This window comes from Fusarium falciforme, chromosome 8 (genome assembly GCF_026873545.1).
Source record: "Fusarium falciforme chromosome 8, complete sequence".
Classification (NCBI taxonomy): Eukaryota; Fungi; Ascomycota; class Sordariomycetes; order Hypocreales; family Nectriaceae; genus Fusarium; species Fusarium falciforme.
In genome coordinates, this window is record NC_070551.1 from 2085368 (window position 1) to 2102449 (window position 17082).

General features: G+C 52.6%; 5 protein-coding genes and 1 pseudogene across 6 annotated transcripts, besides 1 other annotated feature; 4 read left to right on the top strand and 2 right to left on the bottom strand.

Annotated features, from left to right (window-relative positions):
• Positions 1–753: 753 nt before the first annotated feature.
• NCS54_01047200 (Nicotinamide-nucleotide adenylyltransferase) lies at positions 754–2080 on the top strand (the record flags this gene model as incomplete). The annotated part of the gene is made up of 9 exons (XM_053155779.1): positions 754–799; positions 858–914; positions 964–981; positions 1068–1088; positions 1224–1256; positions 1312–1328; positions 1379–1771; positions 1831–1946; positions 1996–2080. 9 exons carry the CDS (start codon positions 754–756, stop codon positions 2078–2080), a joined length of 786 nt encoding a protein of 261 aa, XP_053011754.1.
• A 1240-nt stretch (positions 2081–3320) lies between these two features.
• NCS54_01047300 (Hypothetical protein) lies at positions 3321–4451 on the top strand (the record flags this gene model as incomplete). Its single annotated transcript, XM_053155780.1, has 3 exons — positions 3321–3710; positions 3766–4164; positions 4227–4451. 3 exons carry the CDS (start codon positions 3321–3323, stop codon positions 4449–4451), a joined length of 1014 nt encoding a protein of 337 aa, XP_053011755.1.
• Positions 4452–5988: 1537 nt separating this feature from the next.
• NCS54_01047400 (GTP-binding protein) lies at positions 5989–7277 on the top strand (the record flags this gene model as incomplete). Its single annotated transcript, XM_053155781.1, has 3 exons — positions 5989–6206; positions 6264–6365; positions 6419–7277. The coding sequence occupies 3 exons, from the start codon at positions 5989–5991 to the stop codon at positions 7275–7277; spliced, it is 1179 nt and encodes a 392-aa protein (XP_053011756.1).
• Positions 7278–7469: 192 nt separating this feature from the next.
• Positions 7470–10121, bottom strand: NCS54_01047500 (annotated as a pseudogene). The gene is made up of 7 exons: positions 9872–10121; positions 9490–9802; positions 8861–9437; positions 8103–8813; positions 8001–8049; positions 7798–7947; positions 7470–7738 (listed from the first exon to the last, which is right to left on the bottom strand).
• Positions 7470–10121: a sequence feature.
• A 439-nt stretch (positions 10122–10560) lies between these two features.
• On the bottom strand, positions 10561–12356 carry NCS54_01047600 (Coatomer subunit delta; the record flags this gene model as incomplete). The annotated part of the gene is made up of 5 exons (XM_053155782.1): positions 10561–10650; positions 10708–11512; positions 11562–11779; positions 11854–12297; positions 12354–12356. The coding sequence occupies 5 exons, from the start codon at positions 12354–12356 to the stop codon at positions 10561–10563; spliced, it is 1560 nt and encodes a 519-aa protein (XP_053011757.1).
• Positions 12357–13075: 719 nt separating this feature from the next.
• Positions 13076–15631, top strand: NCS54_01047700 (Hypothetical protein; the record flags this gene model as incomplete). Its single annotated transcript, XM_053155783.1, has 3 exons — positions 13076–14302; positions 14354–15557; positions 15609–15631. 3 exons carry the CDS (start codon positions 13076–13078, stop codon positions 15629–15631), a joined length of 2454 nt encoding a protein of 817 aa, XP_053011758.1.
• Positions 15632–17082: the final 1451 nt, after the last annotated feature.

The following is a 17082-nucleotide window of genomic DNA, read 5'->3' on the forward strand; positions in this document are numbered from 1 at the left end:
AGAATGAAAAGAGGGACTTCTTTGGAGAAGGGGGAGGGGTGTGAGGGGAGATGTGGAGGCCGGGGGTTGGTCTCGACTCTTGGGCTATTTTATGCTGCTTTATTGGCGTTCCTTAATAATTGACGAGACCTGCACGACCCGAACTTGAACTGCTTTCAGGATGAGTGAAATGCGAGATGTGATGTTGCCCAGGACAAGGTGGATCTTGTAGGTTTCTCTTAACGGACATGCTTGCGAAATCCATTGAACCCCTCTTGTGCGTGTCATGATTGGCCGGAAAGGGTTGCAAGGAGCTTGTTGACGCCGGAAATATTCACATTCATGGTGAGAGCATGTGAGTAAAGGTCCAGAACCATGGACGCATTTAGCTGAGGTCATAGAAGGTTTGCTTCGGTACAGAGACTGTGGCTGTACGGATGGATACAGGCCTCAACCTTTGGTGCCCATTAAGCTTTAGGTCCTTGCGTTGATCTCTAAGCTACTAGATTCTCCAATTCGGTCTGTAGATATCCATCTATTCTATTCTATTCTAGACGTCCAAGTAATCGTTTCTGTGGCGACAACATTTTAATTATCCCGATCCGGAGATCTGTTCACAGCGTTTTGCATGCGTATCTTGATTCGCAACCCAAGCTGACACATTCCCCAGCAAACTCAGACTGTGGCTCATTGCGATAAAACGACAGCTCATCTTTCCGAGCTTGACGGCTGGACTCATCACCTGCCATCGCCACATCATCCACGATAATCAACATGGCATACGGCCATACGCCTTCTGGTTACAAGTTTCCTTCTGACCGTATGAATGATGGTATCTGAGGTTCTACAGACATTGAAGAGCTGACGCCATTCACTAGGGCTCACAAAATGTCCAAAGGATCAGGTACCGCTGATACTGCTGGCATGCGGCTCATGTTGGTCAACTTGTTCTTCTTATCCTTCCCCGTAGGCTGACGACTATAGTTTCCCCAATCACCAAAGGCATGACCTTTTATGTCCATCTATTCCGTCCTATCCGGTCGACAACCTAGCTAGTTAAATGGAGACAAGGCTAACATCTATCACAGCACATCTGGATATGTTTGATGGTGCGCTATCACCAAACAAGATGCCACTCCCGGCTGTTACTAACGCGTTGCCGTAGTAGCTCGAGACTATGCAACATCAGCGGGGAAGCCCATCCTTCATGCCGCAGTTAGTTTCTCGCTACTAACGCCTCACAGGATTCGGAGTCGTAGGAGGGATTCTCAGTCCTGGTAGGTTGCATTATCCCCATGTGTAGACCCATTCGTCAACTAACGCCGTCCCTAGTATCTGACGGTTACAAGGTGCGTCTCAAATTGATAGCCTTAGACTGCCGCGCTTACCTTTTCCATAGAAACAGGGGTTGGCTCCCGCTCATCATCGTGTTGAGATGTGCAAGCTCGCGGCAGAGGATGAGTACAATTGGCTAACAGTTGATCCCTGGGAGGCCGAGAGTCCAAGTACTATTCCAACTGCCCAAGTGCTAGATCATGTTGACCACGAGATCAACGAGGTTATGGGAGGCATCTACTGTGACGATGGAACTAAGAGACGTGCCAAAATCGTCCTCTTGGCTGGTCTCGATCTAGTTCAGACCATGTCCACGCCTGGCGTTTGGGAGAAGCGCGATCTTGACCGTATTCTCGGCAGATACGGCCTTTTCGCCTTGGAGCGCCGGGGAACTGAGACCGAACCGGCTTTGGCAAGCCTCAAGCAGTGGAGAAATAACATATACATCCTTCGCAAGGTATGTCTTTTGCAACTACATGTGCCACGGTTTCGGTGGCTGGGCTTAGAAAGATGCAGCATGTCACCGAAGATATTAGCAGCACCAAGACCCGCTTGCTATTGAAGCAAGACGAGGTGAAGAGGCTTGATCAACAGCCGAATGGGGATCGAAGTAGCCCGAGTCTGGATGACATGTTGGTTCTACCTCTGGACAACTCCAACTTGCTCTGACGTCGTACACAGGATCCCCAACAATAAAGTCAGGGACTACATCTACAGACATAACCTATATGGCGGCTCCAACCTCGACGGCCTGCAAGATAGATAGGTCCCGTTGACAAAGACTGTTTCCAAGCCCGCCTAGGTAAAAGCTAAGCATTTAGACTCTACAGGGGGGAGGGGGGGTGGAACATGGCTGGCATAGAACCTGACCGGGTCTCGACTCTTGAACTGACAAGGTCTAGGCCTATTGCCCTTCTTGACAGGTCATATTCTAGAATCAGTAGTCAACAAATCTAAAGTCCTGCGCGCTGACTTGCAAGCTGGGCTTCGAGACAAGCAAGTAATGGGATGGAGCAAACAAAACAAATACACGCCTGAAACTTGACTCGGTCATGCCTAGCGCGCCCACAAGACCCAAGACCCAAGCTCACGCCCGCGGAGCCACGCTGTGAGGCATGCATTCCGACAATCTGGATGCCCCTAACGAGTGCCTCGCATTCGGATGACGGAGATGACGTCCGCTTCCGATCAAGCAGAGATCGTGAATCGAACCCGAAGAGTGTCGGAGGCCGGTGTAGGGTAGTCGGCCCCGAATCTCGATGCCATTGCCGAGCCTGATTCCATACCCGTACGGGGGAGATTAACCACCGCCAGGAAAAAGAAAAGAGCAACCCGGCCCCAAGATCAAGCACCGACTGCCACGAGGCATCCCTCAGATCCCAGTGGGTCAGGCCGCAATGCATGGCCGCCTGGAAGATGCCTGTACATGTATCCGTAGGTATGTAGCATCCAATCTCTCTCCTGAGGATGCCGGCGATTGATACTACAATGAGACGCTACGTCCATCGAGGGCAGGCAGACGTGGACGAGGCAAAGAAAGAAAGAGGTCGCTTGTTGCTACAAAACACACAATGATTGCGTAACATGTCGGTTTCATGTTGAGATGAGGGAGAAGAAAACATAGGAAGCCTGCAGAAGCTGTAACGTGAGAAATGGCAACACGAAAAAAAAAACGACGGCCCATAGTCTGACCTCGCCCTCTTGGCGCCTCCAGAGACCAGAGACGGCGTCTGGGCTGCTTGCTCCCTCTGATTGCTCCAACGCCAAGTTGCAGTGGCCGAGACAGATTGCTTCCACAGACGATATACCTGCTCACACTGGCCGCCCACAATCTCAGACTTATCAGTCTCTTGTGATATGCAGCGGACCGTCCAACCCTGCCATGATGACATTATATGGAAGCACAAAAGCTGTACGTATTGCCATCCAATGGCCAGATGTCAGCTCGAGCAACCTTCTTTCCTCCTGAGCGCTACTAGGAAGTCGACTCCATCCTAGGAGATACCATGATGCCCCCGATGCACCTTGCACCGGTGATGAACATCCCTCATCACGCCAGAGGGGACTCGATACAGCCTGTGGATGCAAAGACACGGCAAGCCAAAGACCTCCCCAGGAGACTGTCGAGTCCGAGACTCTTGGGGAGCGAGAGAAGAATCAAGCCGAGGTTGAGCAAGCCAAACCTGGATCCTGTCATAGAAGGTGATCAACGACCAACGAGAGATGTCCAGAGTCCGCCCCCTGGTGACATCACAAAGGTGACGAGAAAGTATTCCTTGCCCGAGTTCCCGAGGCCACGAAGCGACTACTTCGAGGAAGCCTTTGCCGCTCTAAGTCCGGAAGATCAAGTACGAAACGAGTCGATTGTCCTAGCAGAGGTAAAGACCAACGTCATCGTAAGGGGTTCCGCCTCTCTGTTCTCGAGATCATCTCTGACAGGAGTTTTTGCAGGTTAATGACGAGTACACCTTTGTCTCTGAACTCTCCGAGCATCTCGCGCTGAGATATCATCGTCCAGTGTCTTCCATCGTGGTGACACTTCAACATGGAGCGTGCATCCTTTTCGGAGGGAGTTGCGATCCCGCATACATTATGACGGTTGAAGCACTGGCTTGCTACGCGCAGACGGCGACCAACAAGCGCAACAATGCTATGCTCCAGAGACACATGGAACAAGCCCTAGGGGTCTCGGCCATGAGGGGGTTCTTGAGATTCGTCCCCGTTGCAGAGGAGTGCTCCGGGTGGAAGGGCAAGACAGTGGCGAGCGAGATTGCAGAGGCGATAGAGCAAGCTCAGGTCCCGGTCGAGCATCGAGATTCTATAAAGGCCCCGAGACGCAGGTCAAGCAAAGTGAGTATTTCCCGAGATGTGGAACTGGCCAATTGTCAATGATCTAATGGTTGCCAATCTAGGCTTATCGAGATATGAAGGGTAGAGCAGCAACGATAGCAGGCGCCTCTACGTCCCAGGCAATATCACGGAGTAGATCGATCGAGGAAGCTAGATCGAGTAAGTATGTGACACAGGATGAATCTGGGCCAGCTGAGGAGAAGTCGACGATGAAGCGGAGGAGGAGCTTCATGCAAGCATTGTTTCCCCGGTCATCAAGTTTATTGAGGACGAAGGAGACAACCTGAGCAGAACAAGGGCATGCAAGGATAATACCCCGTTGGAAAAACACAAGGACAAGTCTAGATAATACTGGGAGTGTAATAGTTGAAGTAGGTAGTAATGTAGAGTGCGAGGTCGCAGACTTGAAGATACTGTGCTCTAGGGTAATGGACTCGAGATGGGGGAAAGGCCCATGATTCGCCCACGACCTCGTGACTTTATGCCTTCCGACGGGACGCTAATGGCGGGACAATAAGCCTCTAAGGCGCTGGGGCTGCATGAGGCCCGGTGCAGTGCTTCAGTGGGTTGCGGGGGCCAAGAGCGCCATTTATCACCTGAAGCTCGTGGCCCGGACCCCTCAATCAACTTATCGATACCTGGGCTATCGCTGGACCCAACTCACACAACACACACAACCTGACTCTCATGAACATCCAACCTCTGCATATCTCGACGACGAGCCTCGCCGGCCATATACCAGGCGTCTCCAGTAGCCAAGATCATCTTTTATATAGGACACCACCTCCGGCGTAACCATTTTGCGCTACCGCCCATCCCTCGAACCAAGAAGCAATCAATCTCTTACATTGGATACGCCAGCCACTCAGCTCGCAGTACCTCTAGCCTCCCCCCCAGCCTCAGCCTCATCACATCCAGCATCAGCCTCGGGAGGTTTGGGCCACAGTGTGCACCTCTCTGGACCTCTGGGCTCTTCAAGACAGTGATGGAGGTAAGATGAACTATTCGTGTTTAGTCCGCCCGTGTTTTTGAGCTTTCCCCCCGCCTGCCACAGCAGCTGACAAGCCTCCCCTGCCTGTTGCTCGAGTGGGCGACAGATAACCTTGGAGAGCCGGCTTGAGCCCTCGTGTGACCAGCAACGACGACATGCCAGTGCATCTCGGTCCTATCTATCACACAGATCTGCCGGCCATAGCCTGTGCGCGGTCGTCGGCAGCCACAATATGGGTGACTGCGGTGACCATGGCAGAGCCTTGACGGGCTTGCTCGCACTGATTCGACATTGGCTCGCTTGGTCGGGCTGCGCCGTGGATGGCCTTGTGTAACCTCGAGCAAAGTGCACGCGTCCTGTGCTGTGTACGGCTCGAGGCTTTATATGAACAGCCTGTCGTGACTCAAGGGGTACCCAGGGTTTCGAGACCGGCAGCCTTTCCGCCTCCCACTGGACCTCACGGCTGCGAGCCGCTGTCCGATGCCATCTTTCCCACCCCCTTGCCCTGGGCGGTAGAGAATCAAGGTTTCTGTTCGGCGCTGTGAGTTGTTCAATCAAGACGGGAGGTGATGAGGTGTCCGATCTGTCGGTCTGGCACATATGGGCACCGACAGAAGCACCTGCCAGCTGTCAGCACCTGATGAAGAACAGAGACGAAAAGAGATGGAGCTGCACCTTGTCAAGATTTATTTTGAACAAGTGAACAAAAATCTATCGATGCTCGCCTTGGAGTGAGAGAGTAGTGCTCTTCTACCCAGCTCTTGACCCTCCAACCCGCAACACCATCTATCAGCCCTGAACCCCCGTGCTTGTATACCCCTACCCCTTCAACCATGTCTCTCAGCCCTCCTATTCAAAACCTCGCCCTCTCAGATAAAGCAGACGATACAGGAAGCAGTCCAGCCCAGCTAAATCTTCAACGTCTCTATGAACAGTCTCGCAGAGGAGCCCCGGCATCCTCCAAGGATGCACAGAAGCCCTCAACCCCCGGCCCCAATGCCGGCGCTGCCGCCAAGGGCAAGCCCCGGTTACTTCTCATGGGCCAGCGAAGGTACGTCGTGGTGCTACGCTTAAGACGAGTTTCTCCATCGCTGACAATACGCTGTAGGAGTGGAAAGTCGTCCATCTCGAGCGTAGTCTTTCACAAGCTGCCACCAAATGAGACCCTATTCCTCGAATCGACGGCTCGTATCCAGAAGGATTCCATGGCGTGAGTTGCCCACATCTTGCCCACCCTTCACCGACTAAACGATGCCCCTCCAGATCGTTCATGGACTTTCAGGTCTGGGATTTCCCCGGCCAGATCGACGTCTTTGAGAACCCCGGGTTCGATATCGAGGCCATCTTTAGTGAGATTGGCGCCCTTATCTGGGTCATCGACGCTCAGGACGACTACCTCGAGGCCGTGATGCGCCTCAACACCACCATCCTCTTCCTCCAACGCACGTACCCCAACATCAACATCGAGGTCTTTATCCACAAGGTTGATGGCCTCTCGGACGACTACAAGCTCGACATCCAGCGCGACATCACCATCCGCATCCAGGACGAGCTCTCGGACCACGGCTTCGAGAACGCCCCCGTCACCTTCCACCTCACCTCCATCTACAACCACTCCATCTTTGAGGCCTTCAGCAAGGTCATCCAGAAGCTCATCCCCCGTCTGGGAACCCTCGAGTCCATGCTCACTAACCTCTGCCGCACGTGCCGCTTCGAAAAGGCATACCTGTTCGATGTGCTTTCCAAGATCTACATTGCTACCGACAGCGCCACCGCCGATATGGCTAGCTACGAGATCTGCAGTGACTACATTGACGTCATCATCGACATCACAGAGGTCTACGGTACTTGGCAGCGCAGCGAAGACGGCCGTCGCCGCCTTGAGGGTGAGCCCTGGAGCGCCCCGATCGAGAGCCAGGTCGGCTGCCCTACCGCTGAGAGCTGCCTCGTTCTGCACGACGGCAACAAGCCAATCATGCTGCGCGAGGTTGACCGCTACCTGGCACTCGTCGCCATCATGAAGGAGGACTCGTACGACAGCATGCCTCTGGTTAACATGAACGTCGAGGCTGTCGTCGAGGGCCTGACAGAGTTCTTTGACATCACCAAGCCGCGGCAGTGAAATGGGTGGATGTTCTGGCTATCAATGGATCTCGAATCAAAAGTCGACACTGGCCGTGCTTCCTTTCTATCTTGTAAATTAGTTTATGCTAGCGTACTGTCAAGATTTGCTTCCGCAACTTTTCTGTTTCAACCCCAACTCCCCCTTCGGTCACAATGCTGAGCCATATTCAAAGACTTGACATGTATCTGCTCAAGTTGAAGAGTTGGGAAGTGAAAAGGTCTTGAGCACGGTTCGATTGCTCTCCAACAAGCAAATCCTTGCTGGCATTTCTCCCCTCGCCTCGTTCCTGTCAAATGCTTCCATGCGCAGTGGCTTGAGCACCGAGTTTTCAGGGAATGAATACGTCTTGAGGTCATCGGCCGACATACGAGAGGTCTCAGTCTGATTCTTGGCATCATATTCGCTGTACGGAAGCTTGTCTGGCTGGACAGGTACACATATAACATGGTGCTTATTGTCTGCATTGAAAGTTAACATGTGATTGAACACCCCGCATGGGCAAGATGTAGGAACTGACCTTGGTCATTGCAAAGAATGACAAGAGTCTCATCGTTGAGGAATTTGAAATCGACCAAAGTACGAGAACCGAGATCAATGCAGCAACTCGTTGGAGACAGGTTGGAGCTGATGCCGTTGATAATGTCGATTCCAGCGCAGAAGATGTGAACTTGAGCCTGTTAGAATTCATCGTACCAAAAATGGTGGTAATTGTGCGCCTACCTTGACTCTTTGTCTCCTTGGACGTCAATGCTGTCATGATCCTCACACCCTAGAATAGTGGTAAGTAAGAGTGTGCTCAGTTATATCCCTGAACAGCCATACCTGAGTATTTGTCTTGCACATCCTCATGTCCATCTGCGAGATGGGATGACCGACTGATAGTTTGATGGGCTTGCCAAACCGAACGCTTCTCCTCTTTGCTTCCGCAATACCATCGAAGATGCGGTTCGCCCACGTCGTTGCAAACGCAACAAGGAACTCAACATGTGGCAAGGCCTTCATGCTGGGCTCTCCCCTCTCCATCTTCGCCAATTGCTTGTCAAGCACATCGAGCAGGCTGGGCACATCCTCTATATGCGCCCAATCTGCTTCGTAGTCCTCTTGCTGTATCTCATCAAAGAATACCTTCAGAGAACTATCCGTCAGGTAATTTTGAATATACGCGAGGACCTTTTCTGTGTCCATAGTCGCCTCCTTCTCCGTGAGCTCCTCGCTTACTGAGCTGGACGAAGCGAGGCGGTCGATCTGGAAGCGAAGCCACGTCGAGAACGTCTTGAAGCTGTCGAGTTCGTCCATGACGTAGATTAGAATCTTGTGGCCTATCAAGTTAAGACTGCCAATGACGTCCATCAAACGGCTGATTTGCGTTGCTGAAAAGCCGATATCGTCTCGGGCGTCGTGAAACTGGGCTAGACCTCGCAATCTGCTGAGGATGATCCCGCAGCGGTCTAGGGCAGGCAGGAAGTTCTCATGTACGAGACTTCGAAGGTTTTCTAGACCTGACATTACTGCCTTGTCCCAGCGTTTGTGGCCCTATGTTGTTTAGCTAGTACCTAGCTAGTTTATCAAGGACTACTTACCCGCTCAGCAAGACTTTCAACCAGCCATTCACGGACAGGTTCATATGCGTGTCCTGTCATGGCCAAGTGATATAGAGCAGGGACAATACTTCGGGGGCCGGTCTCGAGGCTCTCGAGGTCGCCTTCAATGCTTCTCAAGAACCTTGTTGGAAGCTCTCGCGTATTCTTCCATTCGACTTGCAGGTGAAGTTGTGTTTGCTTGAGATATCTCAACAGCTTTTGCAGGGTTGTCAACTTGGATGCCAGAAGTGAGAGATTTATGGGCGAAGATGAGATGAACGGCAAATCCATCGGAACCAGGTGCACTTCTTCTGCGTCGATCGGCTTCTCTGCGAGGAGTAAAGCCTGAGTCGAAACCTGTGGATGTGAGGTATGGAGGACCAGCTGCGGGTTTGGGGAAGGGCCAAGGGTTGGGCACAGAAAGTTACCGATGATGAAGGAGTCGTAAATGCTGAGTTGAAGGTTCCCATCGCTGCTCCCGATGATCATGATGTTGACCTTGTCATATTCCTCTGGCTTCGGGCTTCGGAAGAGGAAGTCTATGCCTGATCGCAAAGTGAAAACCATGGCGTCCTCGCTAAGGGTACATTAGCATGCATTGTGTTGCTCGAGTGAAGGCAACAACATACCCTGCCCCAGCGCTCCCGCTTGGCAGAGGACTGAGCTTGGGCAAAGCTGTATCGATCTCCAAAAAGGTCAGCTCCCGTGGCAGGTCTTGCGGGAGCCCGTCTTCGCCGAACGACTGGTCTTTTTCCAAGCCATTCTTGAGAGCCCGAGATACTGCGCTGGAGCTCTTGCCGGTGATGCTGTTGCTGGACCAGCCAATGTGAGTGATCTTGTTTCCTGGTCCTTCACCCACTTTGATGTGATGGGCAGCCTTGTTGTTCTCCAAGCCCATCAACCGTACGAAACCATCGCTCCATCCAACTGCAAGGAACTGGCCTGTTTGAAGAGTTAGTGATATTACTGATCTAGAATTTCTACGTAGTCATCAGGGCAGAGCCGACTCACCATCAGACCTCCAGGTTACGGCCTGCGCCTCTGGAGCTTTCTCACCAGGCGCGCCAACCTGGTGGATCTTGGACACAACCTGGCTGGGCGGCCTGTAAACAAGGAGATTCCTGCCTGCCGCGTCCCAAGTCGCCGAGAGATCAAGAGTTGGGCAGCTCACGGGGTATTCGTTGGGTACCCTGTCTTGATACTCGGTCTCGCTAAACAGCGCGAGCTGGTTTTCTTGAGCCATGGCTTCTACCGCTCCGGTCTAGAGCACGGATTCAATGTCGATGGATATACCATATCCGTGGCTGAATCGTGAATGGATACCGTGAGTGCCCGAGATGGCTTGGATGTTGTGTAAGTTGAAAATTACCCAGTAGGCGTCAAAGGCTGGGTCAGTGAGTGTACTGTGCGCAAACCATCACTGACACTGTATTCGACACCCTCACAGCTTGACCATACGACTGAAGGACAAGAATTCAACTAGAACAAGGCTCATGTATACAAATAATGACATAATTAAACTTGAACGGCATCACAAAAACACGTAAATGATCCATATTGTCGTTGCGCCATTAGGTTCTAAGCCCCCGGGACACTCCTGATACCTGTCACTACTCCTACTTTCAAGACATAGCCTGCCACTTTAAAGACCGGCCTCAAGCTGGGCCATTTCCCAAAGATAAACGACTTTTGGGCTCTATCTACTCAATCAAAAAGTTGTCTGCGTGACACTTGACCTCCTTGGAGAACGTCACCTCCTCATCCTCTTCCAGAAGGGATGCGGTAGTCACCTGTTTGCAGTTGTTAGCACTACTTCGGGCTTTATGAACCAAGTAAAGGCAACTTACATCAACATCAATGAATGGCGAAGACTTGTTGAACCGCACTGTCATGGGGAAGAAGTCGTTCTCATCGCTGGACTCTGCCTCAAACTCGAACGATCCGCTGGGGTTCTCCTCATCCACATTGCCAATTGTCCACTCGACAGCATCACCTGAAACATCATATGTGGCATCGAAGCTAGAGACGTTGGGCTCGCTTCCAGAGTAGGGGATGATCACGCTGACATCAGTCAGAGCATCGCTGCCCGTCAGCTCGTACTCGACCGTCATGTTGTACTTGTGTGCCTCCTTGTTAATCCAGACGGTGAAGGTGATGGGGCAGGCACTGGCGTCGTCCACCTTAGGGGAAGCCCTCCATCGCAGGACACCGACAGCGTTGTTGACGGGGAAGCCTCTGGCAGTGTTGCTCATCTGGATGACCTTGGAGCCATTGAACAGATTTCGGTCGACGTTGGGGTGGGTGCGGAATTGAGCTCCGTGTGATGGAACAGCGTGGAGACCAAGCTTGATCTTTGTCAAGCTGGGATCCGAGATTCGAAGGGTAAGGTCACCGCTGATGGATAGCGAGTTGACGGCACCTTCACGAGACAACTTGGCTGTGATGGCCTCCGAGATGGTGACGTGGATAGCATCACGATCAAGCGTCGACGAGATGCGAGACTCGGGGGTCTCAACGTGGTGTGCGGGCGCCGGTGTAACAAGGGGCGAATCGTCAATTTCGCCGCCCATATCGCCTCGTACTCGCTCGAACATATCGGTCGTCTTGGACTTCTTGCCCAACTGCATACCCTTGGCCTTGGGGGCGAGGGGCCTGGATCTTGTTAGTGACGATCGGTTGTCGGTAATCTGGCGATACGTACTTGCTGAACGACTTGTTCTTCTCAGCCTCGTATGAGTCGTAGGTATTGGCAGCGCTCGATTGCGAAGTAGAGGTGTACGAGGGGTAGACGGGAGTTCGAGGCATGCCACCACCGCCGCCCATGCCACCACTGCGACCGCTGCGAGCAGCATCCTTGCGCTGCATCTCGAGTTGCTTCGCCTTTCGTTTCCGCTCCTCGGTGGCTTCCAATTCCTTGTTCTAAAGAGATATAAGCATACTGAAACAAAAGAAAGGGGCGGCAGAGATCCAGAGGGAGCTGGAGGTTTGCTTACCCGTGCAATGATCTCCTGGATCCGCTCCTCATGACTCTCCATATCAAGGAATGTCTTGATCTGGCTAATGGTCAAATTCTCGCGGTATCCCAGGGTGACGAGTTCGTCAAAGGCGCTGAGGAGCTCGTAGGCATTCTTGACGATTTCCCGCTCATCGAGACTCTTGCATGTGCTGGTGACGACCTGGGCGAACAGATGAAGGGAGTCGATGTCCTGGAGGATGTTGGACTGACGGTTGGTGATGAGCACCATGTAAAGCTCGTCGAGGGGCTGGTAGACGAAGCGGACATTGTCCTGCTCGACGGTGGTGTGCTGGGTGCCGCTGTCGGCGAGCTTGGGGAACGAGGCGAGGAGGGCTTCTATGCGCGATCGTGGCATCTCTCGGAACTGTCGAGAGAGGACAGCTTTCCCTCCGCGGGTGCAAATCGAAGCCGCGAGGACGACCTAGAGGGAATCAGCAAGCGGGGCAGGAGACGACCAGAGGTACAGGCGATGCGCACCATCTTGGCTGGCTAATTCGAGTATGTTTCGGTGGTTGCGATGCAAGATGGGTGTTGTTGCGTTTGGCCAGTCCAACTTGTTCGTCTCCCCTGGACAGCTGGAGCGGGCCAATATTCCAGTCGGTGGGAGGTTCAGGTACGTACCTCTCTTACGGCCACCTGGAAGGCGGGCAGGAGCTGCCACTGGTCCTTCCTTCACAAGTGCTGCTACCCCACGCTAAGCTGCAATGGGTAAGCGTCAGCCTCCCTGACGTCCAGTCAGCCTCTCCAGGGGGCCCACATGCACTACAGTCACAGACGGCACTCGTGAATGCCTGCCTACATCAAACTCTCAACAGCCTCTCTCTATTCTCTGGTCTTCAACCATCTTCATTCTTCTCTCAATAACAACTTTGAGGACCAAGCGTAAACGAAGCCGCACGCGTGCCCGTTTTCTCGATAGCATTCATCCCCACCGAAGTCAAATGTCGCGTACTATCCTGAGCTCCATTTCTATTCACACAGCTCGGCTTCTCTCAACACTTTGATTCAAGCCATCGCGTTTACCGCTTTGAAACGTTTTAAACACTCAACATTCACACACAGCGACCTTGTTTTCGCCATCCGAGCCATCAGAAAGCAATATTTACGCTCCCGGGTCGTTCGCCGAATCTACTTGGAACCCCACCACATTCGCTTTATCCCCCGAGCGCACGAGCTCTCATCTGCCTGGTGATCCAGACATGACGGAAATCGAGATGGATATTGACATGGCAAAACCTGGCGGCCTGGGGGGCCATGTGGACGACGACATTATCGACTTCGACACGGATATGCTTGACCAGCACGACCAAGAACCCGAGAATCATGATGTCAACACGGAAGCTATGGACCGGGACATGCAGGAGGGTATCGATACCGCGAACCACGACGCCTACCAAACAAACGGATACATGAGTGAAGACGTCGACTTCGATCTGCACGACGTCGAGGAGACGGCACATGATTTGGAACAAGATGTGGGCGAGACGACGGTGCCCCAGAAGCAAGGATCAGAAAACCAGGCGGCGACACCCGCCGGAAGCGCGCAAGAAGTTGTTGATCGCGTCGAGATATCGGACGAGGCAGGCAACCAGAACCAAGACGTCCAAGATGACCACGCATCTGCACACGAGATTGACTATGAGGTCGAAGATCATGCGGAGCAACAGGAGCCGCAAGAAGAGTTGCACCAAGAGTCGCTTAATGAGTCCCCAAAAGAGCCGCACGAGGGTGTGAATGCATATCGCGGGGAAGCTTCTGACACAGATGCCGCCGCTGTCGACGCTGTAGATGATGCCCACCACCCTGAAGATGTTACTGAGGTACATGAGCAAGAGGCTCAGACTGAACCTGCAGATCAGGCAAGAGGTCAAGAATCTACCCAGAATGACGACGAGAAACACGAGCAAGAAACAGCTCCCGAAAACCACGAGGCAGTCGCTCTCGGTAGTGCCGAAGCTGCGGCTGCTGACAACCTTGAGGAAGCTGACTATGAAGATGGAGGCCAATACGATGACGAGCACTCAGCCGACCATGGAGAGGTCGCAACGCATGAAGCTGAGGTGGATCATGACGACGCTGAACATGCCGAAGATGTTGAACATATCACCTATGATGAAGCTGAAGTTGATGTGGATGAGCACCCCGAAGGTGAAACAGCTGATCTTGAGCATGATAATGATTCGACCACTGGAGACGACTCGGCTGCAAAGCCAGAAACCGAATTTCCTGCTATCACGGTACAGTACAAAGGAGACGAATTCCCCCTATTCTCGGCTACCTCGGACGGTTTTTTCACCGACACATCCATTCTTGACGAAACACTTGAGAAACTTTTGGCTGGACTCCGAAGTGAACTGGAAAATGAGATTGCCGAGGAAGATGAGTTGGTATTTCAGGTCGATGAGCTTGGCCTTGAACTTGCTGAGGTAAGAATGCCTTGAGCTTGATAAGGAAGATGTGCTAACAAGAGGAAACAGTCAACCCAGGGTGAACTCATGACAAATGTGACGTTCCGCCAGATTGTCGAGATCTTTGATCTCCTGGTCAAGAATCAGGATCCGGACGGGTCAAAAACGCTGTATACCTACCTGTTCACCAAGCCCAACACAGAGAAGCGACTTGAGTCTCTGATTGAAAGTGCCACCGCGGGTAAAGGCCTCGACGAGGTTATCCATCTCTTCGAGTCGCCCATGCCAGCTGCTTCCACCCTCATGGAAGGTGACATTGCAGTCGATGGCCTCCATGAGGAATTGGATGCCTTCGATAGCCCAGAGGATGAGGGGCAACCAGACGAGGCGGAAACCGCAGAACATGACGAAGAGAACTCGAGGGAAGCTGGCCTGGATACTAATGTCGAGGTATCAACTACACACGGCGACGCAGAAGACGAGCATGACGATGGCAATGTTACTACCGAGTCCACCACCGAAAATCCCGCCAATGCTGGGACTTATGACGAAACAGTCACAGAAACCAGTCATCATCCTGATGCGGTTGCGGAGGATGAGAACTCGGAGCGAAACGGTAAAACGACCTCACCCTCTGCCAGTTCCCTTATCTGTTATTACCCTGGTTTCTGTCTTTGCGCCCCCTGTGTTGCCGAGTTTGTTGAAGATCACGAGCGTGAAGAGGCGGAATACCGCCTGAGTCTAGGACTCCAACAAAAGGCCAAGCACAGCTTGACAAGATTTGAGAGGTCATTTCTCGATCACGACCGCAAGAAGCATACCCATTCGCAGTCAGATTTTAGCATGACTTTTTCATATCAAGACACTGACGAATTCTTTCCAGCACCCGTTGACAGTGAAGCCGACCCATTCGCGGACTTGGAGCTGGATGTTGGCGCCGAGGATGATGATGAGGTGGATCTAGGAGATGATGCAGTACCCGAGGAGCAGGTTGCTGTTGAGTTGGAGACTGCTCATGCCAGAACCAACGACACAAGCACTACAGCGACCCTCAAGGATGAAGATGAGACAGGCTCTATCAACGTCGACCTCAGCGCGGATGCGACTGAAGAAGGGACAGCCGAGAAGACTGGACCCAACGAAGAGAACGACCTGGACGAAATTGACTGGAGAGACGAACCTGAGGTAGATGACGAAGGACCCAGCACTCCGTCTGCCGCTGGTAAGCGAGCACGAGGAGATGATGACGAGGTTGATGCGGAAGATGAACAAGGTACGGATGAAGAAACAAATCTCGATGATGATCCTGGCTAACATTGTACAGACGTCAAGCGTCGTCGACCTTAAACCATGTTGTCCGCACGCTAACAATAACCGACTCAACCCCCAACACACGCTTGTTCTCAACTGTACTAGAAGCGACAACTGCCGACGATGTATCGAGGAGGATAGCTGCTAGCTTGGCGGTCTAATCGCCATCTCTTGATGCAAGCAGCTTGGCCTCTTTCTGGTGGTAAGAAACACGACGTTCTCTAACAACACACAATGGACCCGATTCTATGGAAACCCTAACGGTCGCTCAATGGGTTCGAGGTAGGTGCGAGTTTCGCAGCAACTAACCTGACAGGATGGTTTGATCGGATGCACACGACTGCACGCCTTTGGACCATGACCCCCTTTCGCCATCGACAACATGGCGATTTGTTTTTCTTGATTCCATACCCGTCTGCGATGATGGGTTTCGTCGATACCCCTTCCCTTTCCCTTTCCGAATTAGTAGTTCAGCAAAATAACAGGCGAGTCTGGCCGGTAAGAGACAACGGATAGTTTGGTCTTGTACGATACGGTTCACGGGATGGAATGGGGCGTTGGTGGCTGGGCTGGAGACAAAACTCTGCGGAAGCTACGGATACTCTGTTGGAGGCTGCTGTGGGTGGCCAAGGGTTGGTTGGGATGGGCAGCGTTCCTGTTGCGGATCTAACTTGTAGATGGGACTTGCAGGAGCACAACCCGGTGTTTCTAACCACTTCCTTTCTATATAGGCTGATCTTGAGGAGGATGTTCTGGGTTTGGGAGGCCATCAATTTGAGCAAGTAGCCAACAGTCATGGAAAGGAGGGGAGTGGGAACCAATACCGAGGGTCCCGCCCCTTGCTTTTGACATCTAATTGATTTACCTTGACTAGCAATGCCCCTGAAGGACTTGCCTTTTGGTAGATGTGAACAATTGGATGTCTAAGATGGGAATCTGGGTCAATCTCCTATTTGCCCAGGCCGGTTGGCAGATGTCGTGTAACGAGGCAGCAAAAAGCTTGGCTGTAAGACGTGGGTAGCAGTTCTTCTGACAGCAGACAGGGGTCGCGGGTGACGACTGATAGATCGGTCCTCATTGAGGTGACCTCGACTAGGATGCTTCCAGCCCAGCACTCGGAAGACCAAGAGACAAGGCCATGGATGCTCCCGGTGTGGCTGACGTTGAGGCTGACTGGTTTGCTGACAGTGGAGGCTGGGCGTCTATAGAAGCAGCCTCCTCCATCTGCAAAGTGGTTGGAAGTGAGCTGACGATGGGGAGGAATGGAGTCAATTGCGACGGGTCGGCAATACAAGGCTCCAGACAAGGCATGGGTTCGAGAGTGAGCACTGTTACGTATGTGGTATCCAGTCGTCCGGATGTACATATCGAGTCTTTGGTGTCTCGACGGGAGGTATTGGAAGGGAAGGATCCCTGGTCTTAAGCGCTAGCCGCGTCGATCAGGGACATGATAAAGAAAGCTGGCCTCAAGTCAAACTCGGCGCCAT